At 43.4% G+C, this 10,128-nt stretch overlaps 1 protein-coding gene across 2 annotated transcripts; it reads left to right on the forward strand.

Annotated features, from left to right (window-relative positions):
• Positions 1 to 3,975: 3,975 nt before the first annotated feature.
• LOC113011753 (protein yippee-like 5) lies at positions 3,976 to 8,090 on the forward strand. Of its 2 annotated transcripts, none has more exons than XM_026151463.1 (3): positions 3,976 to 4,167; positions 5,728 to 5,871; positions 5,978 to 8,090. In XM_026151463.1, exons 2-3 carry the CDS (start codon positions 5,731 to 5,733, stop codon positions 6,200 to 6,202), a joined length of 366 nt encoding a protein of 121 aa, XP_026007248.1. In that variant the 5' UTR covers positions 3,976 to 4,167; positions 5,728 to 5,730; the 3' UTR covers positions 6,203 to 8,090. The 2 variants fall into 2 exon arrangements, with proteins under 2 accessions (XP_026007248.1, XP_026007247.1); XM_026151462.1 differs by having other exon boundaries at positions 3,977 to 4,167; positions 5,700 to 5,871.
• The last annotated feature ends 2,038 nt before the right edge of the window (positions 8,091 to 10,128 follow it).

The raw sequence follows: 10,128 nt of genomic DNA on the forward strand, positions 1-10,128 counted from the left end.
TGGTTTTGCTTTTAAAATAAACTGAGGATGTTGGAGGGAGGACTCATTCTTATTGGGATGTGAGTGGATGTGCTGGAAGGCAGGAAAACAAACACTGGACTGGAGACTCTCTGTGCCCCTGACAAGGAAACTGGACCAGTTTTGGGGAAGTTCCAGCTCCCAGGATGTGATGTGGAGACCCAGCCTCGAACGAAGTCAGGCCTCCATGAGCGTATGGGAGCACAAATGAACCAGCTGCTAATTGACGAGAGACCCCCAGAATGGGCAGCACGGTGGCACGGTGGTTAGCACTGTTGCCGCACAGCAAGAAGGTCCTGAGTTCAATTCCACCATCAGGCCGGGGTCTTTCTGTGTGGAGGTTGCATGTTCTCCCCGTGTTTGCGTGGGTTCTCTCCGGGTACTCCGGCTTCCTCCAAATTGCCACTAGTGTCGTGTCCAAATTCATGGGCTGCATTCTCCTGAGGCCGCATTTGTAGACCGATTACGTCACAGCTACGCGCCGAAGGCTGTCCAAATTCGTAGACCCCTCCGAATGCAGCCGACAAATGCGTGCTCCTTTTTCCGAATTTGAAGGATGGGTCGGGTGTGTCCTTCGTGGCCCACCATATCCCAGAATTCATAGCGCGGCCCAGCCAAGCTCCAGTTTCCGGCTAATGGCGGCCGCTACTAAGTTTTAAAAATTACTCTTATTTATCTTTCTGGGTCACGAAATAAACTTTTAACATATTTTCAGGCGAGAAAGTAGCTGTGTAAACATCAAATATCTGCTCGGTTTATCAAGATATCGCATCTTTGCTAAAGTGCTTCGACGTTTTCGGAGACGTCTGCTACCCACCAGCTCGATAGCTAGCCGGGAGCTCGAGGGTTACTGATGCGGCCGAGAATGGCACAACTCCCGGCACATCATTTTCAGATCACCGCGGACTTTCGCTGCTCGGGTTAAACGTTGTCAGCAGCTGATCACGGGGCCGGGGTTAAAAGAGAGACGCCACCCACCTGTTCGCCGCTCAGACATCATTCTCTTCGTGTCAGGAGCTCCGAAACTCTGCCGACGTCAGTCTCCGCCTGATTCAGCAACCGTGAGTGATTATCCCTTCAATCCTTTTTCTCTTCCCGGCTCCGCTCGCTCTCTGTCGGTAACGACCGTTCCGAAGCCACGCATCGTGCACTGATCGTTACTAGAATAACTGCGTGCCTGCTCCAAACCCACCGCCAGCCTTCGCCGCGCTTGGGTCTAGCCAGCACGCCACACGGGCACGCCGAATTACTGTGTGTAACCCGCCCGGCCGTGACAAACGTAATATATAAGTCACTTAGACAACCTAAAAATGTTATTGTTGGGCTTTTTTCAGTGTTTTGTTTGTTCGTGAGTAAATCGGTTTGGCTGAGATTAAAGTTATTAGATTAGATAAAATAAAACTTTATTAATCCCCCGGGTGGGTTCCTCCTTGGTTTTTACACAGCTGACTAAACGTCAAACAGAAAACCGATTAAACAGAAGTGTGAGATGGCCGAGAGTTTACTCCAGTGTCCTGTTATATTTTAGACAGCAAGGAGCAGACGGCTGAGTTTATTAAACTCCACCGAGACAGCGGTGACGCTAATCAGAAGGCTAGACCGTCCAATTTCACGGCCGTTTACTTCCGGCCTACCCGATCTTCTGAGGACCCGGCCCACGTAGACCGCGAAGGCCGGGTCCTCAGGAGAATGCAGCCCATGAAGGTGTGAATGTGCGAGTGAATGTGAGTGCGAATGGTTGTCTGTCCCTATGTGTTAGCCCTGCGACAGACTGGCGACCTGTCCAGGGTGTACCCTGCCTCTCGCCCTATGACAGCTGGGATAGGCTCCAGCGCCCCGCATGACCCTGAAAAGGATAAGCGGAAGCGAATGGATGGATGGATGGACCCCCGGAATGGCTAACTGAAGGCGGGACAGTCCTGATGCTCAAGGACCCCCAGTACGGTCCGGTCCCATCCAAATACCGGCCAATAACCTGCCTCAGTACTACATGGAAGCTCCTGTTGGCTAAAATGAACAGGCACATGTAAGCGGGGCACAGAAAGGAATTGTCAAGAAAACCAGAGGCGCGAAACCTAGCAGTCAGCCAAGACTGCAAGACTAGGCTGACCAACCTGTGCACTGCCTGGATTGATTACAAGAAGGCCTATGACTCAATGCCCCACACCTGGATCCTGGAATGCCTACACCTATACAAGATCAACAGGACCCTAAGAGGCTTCATCAGGAACTGATGCACAATCCAGCACATAACAGCAGGGTGCAAGATGCAAGCAGGCAGGGCATACATTGAACGCCATTACCAAGTGGCCGGCATAGTGTACAGAAACATCTGTGCCGAATATAGCTTGGAAGTCCCGAGGTCAAAATGGGAGACGCCCCCAAGGGTGGTGGAGAATGGCCGAGCTAAGATCCTGTGGGACTTCCAGATACAGACGGACAAAATGGTGGTGGCTAACCAACCGGACATAGTGTGTCACGGTTCTGGGTCCGTTGGACCCAGTATTTTGAGTTTATTGTGTTTTGATTTAAGTTTGCATCAGGGATTGTGTTCTTGTTCTCTTGTCGTGTTATGGTGATGATTATGATGTCTATTATTAGAGTTCCATGTTTCTGTTTATCTGGGTTTAAGATGTGGGTTTAGTTTCATATGTCATTTCCTGTCTGTCTCTCGATGTCGAGCCTGCGTGTGATGTTTTATTGTGAAGGTCTGCGTCTCATGTGAGTGTGTTCAGTTTTACCTCTGTCTCATCTTACTGATTGTTCCCAGCTGTGTCCACCACCTGTGTGTAATTCCCGTGTTTCTCTGTGTGTATTTAAGTCGTGTCCTCCGTCATTGTAGTTGCTGGTCCGTCTGTGTAACCACCGTGTCTCACTCGTGTGTTCACCCTGCTGTCTACCATCGTCTGCCTCTGCTCGCCCTGCTTCATGTTCATGTTCTGGTTTCTGCGCTATAGTTTAGTTGTTTCCCAGTATAGTTTAGTTCGAGCTCCATTTGCTGTTTGTCCTTATTTTGTGCTCAATAAACCACCCTCACTTCTCCACTACTGCCTGCGTTTGGATCCTCCTTCATTTCCTCCACATGGCTCATCCCACTCACCGTGACATAGTGGTGGTAGACAAATAGAAGAAGACAGCCATATTGATAGATGTAGCGATTCTGAGTGATAGAGACATCAGGAAGAAGGAGCACAAGAAGCCTGAGAAGTACCAAGTGCTCAGAGAAGAGCTCAAGAAGATGTGGAGGGTGAAGGTAACAGTGGTCCCCATGGTAATAGGAGCACTAGGTGCGGCGACTCCCAAGCTAGGCGAGCGCAGTCCTAGGTACAGCTAAGATACAGTGCATGACCCTCAACCTTCCAGGCCTCTGGTAGAGGAACCGAGCTTGAAGGATAGACTGCTGGGGGGCTGGGGCGACCGTGGCTCAGGGGGTTGGGAAGCGTATCTGTAACCGGAAGGTCGCCGGTTCGATCCCTGGGCTCTCTGTCCTGGTCGTTGTGTCCTTGGGCAAGACACTTCACCTACCGCCTACTGGTGGTGGCCAGAGGGGCCGATGGCGCGATATGGCAGCCTCGCTTCTGTCAGTCTGCCCCAGGGCAGCTGTGGCTACAACCGTAGCTTGCCTCTCCACCAGTGTGTGAATGTGAGAGTGAATGAATAGTGGCATTGTAAAGCGCTTTGGGTGCCTTGAAAAGCACTATATAAATCCAATCCATTATTATTATATTATTACTGCCCGCAGATCAGAGTTACTGTAGTTTAGCTTTTCTTTATTTATTTGGTATATTAAAATTTTTGTTATATCCAGATATTATGTTTGTTTTTTAAAAAAAAATAAGCTTCAGTATTATTTTTTAACGATTTTAATGAGAACGGAGCATATTTTTCAGAAGTTGAGAATAGATGTTATATGCTGACACCTGGCGGAAAACCCGTATGTCGCTGCTGCAGAGGGAGCTACGTCACAAACCGGATGTTGATACTAGTTTGGAGCTCAGCTCAGAGGACAGGAACAGCTGAAAAAGAAAAACAAAGCCACGACGACGACAACGGTATAAACAGCAGATGTGCGACTGAAATTTACTTTAAAAAGTCGGTGACACCATCGCTGGGCACGACATTTTGTGTCACCAGACCGAATTTGAAAAGGTAGGCAGCCGTCATTTGGAGTTTAGTAGAATTATCTGTTTTGTGGTCGCTTGTTGACTCTGTTAGCTGAATGGCTAACCTGGCGTTAGCTTCCATTCACACGCTGGCTCGGTGCATTTTTACGAAACCAGTCGGTTAGGTTATCTAAAATCCCAATGAAAATCCTCTGAAGTATTCTCTTTAGGTAGCTGGGAAAATCTCTGCTTCGTTTGTTTTCCATTATTCATAATTGCATCGACACCATGCAAAGCCCAGCTGCCATCTACAGCCAGTATTACTCATAACAAGGCATCCAGGAACAAGAAGTACTTCTGTGGTTGTAACGACTAAAGTGTTGAAACAGGGAGAAACTGTGCCAAGGCGACTGGAGTGCTCTTTGTTAAGATTATTTACACCTTAGTTTCCACATGTTCCACTGACAAACAAACAAAAGAAACCAAATTTTATACAAAATAATGGGAATTGATGAGCATTTTTCAGAGGGCTGGGATGATGTGCCACTGATCCCGGTTCTTACAAAGCCTGACCTGAGATGAGAATAGAAAAGACGAATGAAAAATTAATGAAATGAAAATGTTTTTATCCTATTTATAGGAATTTTTTAAAACATAGACGGATGTATTAAGCTTCTGTAAGCAGTTATATAAAGGACAGTATTTTTGATAATAAATTAGACAAATGGGCAAAGGCAGCTGTTTGTAATCAAAGTAACAATAAGCAAGTTGAAAAAGCCATTTGATTCTATTTTTTGTGGCTTTTTGTCTCTTTGCTCCTTTTTGTTTATCTCGATTATTATTATTATTATTAAGGATTATATTTGTGTTTTAAGGGAACTGAGAAAACAGTACTTTTTCTCAGTATCAGTAGAAACATTCATGTTTTTACTGATACTCTTTCAGTGGCTGTGCTATCAATTTTACCAAAGTATTGTATTATGTGTACAATTCAAAACATAGTTAAGAATCGTAAGCTAGTGCATTCATCTTCCCCAGTCCATATAGAGAGAACGCATAATAGATTTTTGTGATAATAACAGAAACTGTTTTTTTGTTTGTTTGTTTGTTTGTTTTTCCATAATCATGCTTAAATTATGCTTATGCCTTAATATCTCTGAGAACAACCCTCTTTTTTATTTGGTACAATTATTTTGGATATTTCAAGTTTCTTTCTTTCTTAACTTGTAAAACAGCTATGATAAGTGAGTGACTGAGCTCAGATAGTTTTCCACATATTCCTAAACAAACAAATCTTTAAAAAACCCAAGTTTTAATGTATTTATTTTTATTTGATGAACAGAGATTGAATGACTCCTTTATATATGTGTATTCAACTTGTATTGTTAATGATTGATTAAAAAACAATTCTGTGTTGTGGAACATGCCAGAAAAAAGTTAGAGACTGATATGCATTATTACTTTGGCCAGCTAAAGGGTATTATTTTATAAGGGGTCACTTTCTTCATACTGTTTACAATCAGTCCAGAATACAGTCTTAGAATACATAGCGTACTATTTAATTTTCTCATGTTTTAGCCTTAATTTAGTCAATCCCGGTAAACAGACAATGGGGCGCATCTTCTTGGACCACATCGGCGGAACACGTCTCTTCTCTTGTGCCAACTGTGACACAATCCTGACTAATAGGTCTGAGCTAATCTCCACACGATTCACAGGAGCCACAGGCAGAGCTTTCCTCTTCAATAAGGTACAGTGAAATTAGCCATGAACACACCATCTGTGACATGTTTCTCTAAACCAAATGAAATACAGGCATTCATTAGTTATACTTTAACTTAAACTCCTCCCTATAGGTGGTGAACCTCCAGTACAGTGAGGTGCAGGACAGAGTGATGCTCACCGGCAGACACATGGTGAGGGACGTCAGCTGCAAGAATTGCAACAGCAAGCTGGGTTGGATCTATGAGTTTGCTACTGAGGACAGTCAGCGGTACAAGGAGGGCCGGGTCATCCTGGAGAGGGCATTGGTTAGGGAGAGTGAGGGCTTTGAAGAGCATGTCCCCTCAGATAACTCCTGAGTCCTTGAAGTGGTATTAGGTTGAGTGGGAAGGCTCAGTCCTGTGCCCTCCTTTCCTTCTCCTTTGCCCCCTTTGCCTCTGTGCTGCACACCACCACCTGCAGACTTAGTGGTCAGTGAAGTTCTGGCTTCACCCTCCCACTCCCCTTCTCTCTCTGGCCAATGATCTTAGATCTTTGCTGACTAAAAGATTGGTGTGCTTGATCTATTCTTGCTGAATAGACTTCCCCAAAATACCTTTTGATTGATGTATCACAGGGCAGTCAATTGAAACAGCTGGAAATGCTCTTAGAGAGTTCGCTAAAGCATTTAAGCACTGTCTCACACACAGTTGTCATCACTGATCCACAAGGCATGTGCCACACTTTCATGGTAATTAAAATACATTCATGATAATACGCAGATCAGTCACATTTTAAAGAATATTTGCTAGCTGTTTTATTTGTTTGTGTAACAGGAGCTAGTGGAGCTTAGTATGATCATTATCCAGGCATGGGCAAAGCGACCAGCCAGTGCTCCATACCGCTGTTAAATGAGCCGAACATACTGGTTTAGTGGTATTTGTGTTTCCGTATTGTGAATGTTGACCCAATGTATCTGTTACTGGTTGCACTGAATGCATTCAATATCATGATAGTTGATTATGTGTCAGTTACCTTTTCTTCGCTTGCAGTGTAGTGGATGTAATTGTGTTCTCATCCCACTGATACAGTGAGGACTGCACAGATTGATGTCATATTTAAGTATTCATTGTTGTGCCTGAACAGTAGTTTTCTTTAGATTAGGCTCATTATTTTAAACACATGACGTATTTCAAATGAACAGAGTAGACAACCTGTTTACTTCAGTTCCACCTGTGTTTAGCTTACCATGGATTCTGTGCCTCTGCGTATGAAGAGCAGCATGCCACTTTAGTGACTTGTCAGGAGCATGTTCCTTTCAGCCGTTCGCCTTCAGTGTGACACAGTGCGTCTGAAAAATGATGGAGACATTCTCTGACTGCGTGGCAGCTTAAAGGAAAGGATTTTTAGAGAATAGGTCAAATTTGAAAGTCGCTCAGTGATTGTGTGGGACAAGTGTACAGGTTTTGAAGGAATAACTAAAAACACAATGCAGTGGGCATTCATCAAACAGCATTTTCTTGAATCTAAAAATATGTTCAGTACTGTATTTGACCATCGTACATGTATTTAAACCGTTAAACATATCAATGCAAATGCTGCTGAGCTACTTTCAGGTTTGTGACACATCCTCTTTATAATCCTAGGCTTGGGGCATGTTTGGTCATAAGATGAATCGCTTCTTAGAACACAAAGCCAGGCAAGCTTTGAGTATTTATCTTCAAAGTCAAGCCCTTGCTGTTGGAGTAGGCCAGAGCCTGCATTTTATATTGTCAAACTGTAAAATAAAATAATTTACTTGACATTTGAGGTTAATTTGGGACTGGGTTGGAGCACAGCCACCCAGCCCTGATGTTACCTTGTTTATGCTTTGGGCGTTACCAGAATGGTCCAGCCTTCACTAATGACACTTAATGTTTTGCTTGTTTTTTGCAAGGTCATGCTTGACGGTGCAAGTTTTAATTTCCAGAAGACAAAAAAAAATATCCAGGACACTGAAACCACTCATGTTCCAAAGTCAGTGCAGTGTACAGCTAGTGGCCACAATTGAATATCATCATTTTGTTGTTCACGTTTAGCATTTTATTGATAGCAATTGTTTTTACTTTATATTATCTGATTATTGTTTTATTGATCGATTATGTTTATGTTATGACATATTTTCTTGTTTGGGGGATTAATATGATACTTGTTTTCCTCTATGGCTATGGCTAGATTTTCTCTGATGTGATTTCTAAATAAAGATGTAGTACCTGGGTTTAAACCTTATGACAGTATTCACTGAATATTTTAATGTATTAATGCTCTTAATAGAAGGCAGGTGTGGTTGTAGTTGCTATCAATTGGCAAAACCTTCTTACGTTAACATTTCTGAAAATGAAAGACACATTGGGACATGAAAATACCAGGATTTGGTAGGTGCCATCATGATCAAAACCTAAGCATTTCTCCGCTAGGTGGCAGCAGAATACAGAGAACCAGGTTAAAGATGTTTTCCTTGGTAGGGTGATGCTGAATCCCTTGCCTGCCTCTGACGTAAACCTGCTTGGCAAGATCTGTAGAGCTTCACTGCAGTCTGGCAAGACATATTAGAGATGTTATTCCCTGAAGCAGATAAAAACAAATAAGAGAACTCAAAAATGATATATTTGATTAGATGTCTGACACTTGAAAATATTTACTTAACCGTTAGAGAAAATGTCATTTAAAAAGGAAATCAAGAATGGACCACATCAAAACAAGTCCCATTTTAATCCCAGCTATTCACCACTCAGTATGAATCACCCACGATGTAAAATTTGACTGCATTTGCTTTATAAATAGGAAGTGACGACTAACTTCTGATCCACCCACTAATATTGCATCTCCGCTGTAGAGTTATTTATAGCTCAGCTCCTGTAGGAGGGCTTCTTTGTTGGTGTGTCTGTAATGGTCTGTGTCACTGTGGTGGAATCAACAACAGGTCTGCTTTTCTGCAGTCACTCCTGCAGGCACAATGCACTAAACCCAGCTCAAACAAATATTAAGTTAGCTGAACACAATATACTTTTCTGATCACGGCTATTTTCGTACCCATCGTAGTTGCTTGTTCTCCATTTTTTGATGGATGTGCGAGGCTTTATGGTTTCCACAGCTATTTACACCCATTTAAAAGCTGGATAGAACCAGAGGCAAAAGTGAGACTCCTAGCTCCAGAGAAGTCACAGTGCTACTTTATAATTCAGTGACTTCGGCTGTGCCTAACCTCTGGATTGTCTGCTGCAGTCGTTATTGAAAAAGCTATCCGGCTAGATAAGGATAATTACACTGTCTTGATCCTATTAGCCTGCATGCAACTAGATAGTCTAGATGTGACAATCTTTATGTAAGATGGCTGTATTTCTATTTGTACAAGTGCTCTAGGGGAGAAATTTGGGATACTGAGTTTCCTGAAAACTTTGACCCCAGATGCCTCCTACATATCCATCAAAGTACTGTTCTAATAAAAGAGTCCGACTTTTGGAAGCTAATCTAATTGAGAGAAAAAAGGTAGATGATAGCCTATGCGAATCATCCATCTTTCTTCCACCCACTGTCAAACCCATCAGGGCAATTTTGAAGTTATATTCAGATACAGACGAAGATACATTCAGATGAAGAGGTGGAAAAGCGAGGGGTGAGGGGGTGGGGCAAGAGAAAAAGTGGGTGGATAAATGCATCTGTAATTGTCCAATGATTCATCATCTGCGGACAGCTAATTTAGTATGTCCTCACTTTTTGTCGACTGGATGTGTCTGCCCGCTCTCCCGTGCCCACAGGAGAGCAGATATGTATAATATAGAAATAAACTTTTCTTTCCAGCTCTCTCTTCACACACACAAAAGGAGTGACATCATTCTGTCACTGGGAGAAAATGGCATGCTTTCCACTGACATCACTCCACATACTGTTGCCAGGAGACAAGGGAGTCAACATTAGTTACTATGGCGACTGCACTTCACCTTCAAAGCTCCTGACCTTTTTGGTTGTCTATGGTAGACTAGAATGTGTGTGACATGTATATTTGTGACATGTATATGAGTGTTTGTGTATGCGCACAAAACACACAAGGCAGGACGGTCTTCCATCCTTAGTGTTGTGCAACATGAGCATTCAAGGTCTTGTTGAGTCATCCACTGCAATACAGTAGTTGTTACAGGACATGCAAGATTAAAGGACTGCAGTGGAAAAAAAAATGCAATGAATGAAACTGCTGATCACATGACACTGGGGCACCAAAAGCGCCGTTACTACTTAAGTTGGGAGTCAACATTTCCTAAACTTAAAA

The sequence above is a fragment of the Astatotilapia calliptera genome, chromosome 19, assembly GCF_900246225.1.
Source record: "Astatotilapia calliptera chromosome 19, fAstCal1.2, whole genome shotgun sequence".
In the NCBI taxonomy this organism is placed as follows: Eukaryota; Metazoa; Chordata; class Actinopteri; order Cichliformes; family Cichlidae; genus Astatotilapia; species Astatotilapia calliptera.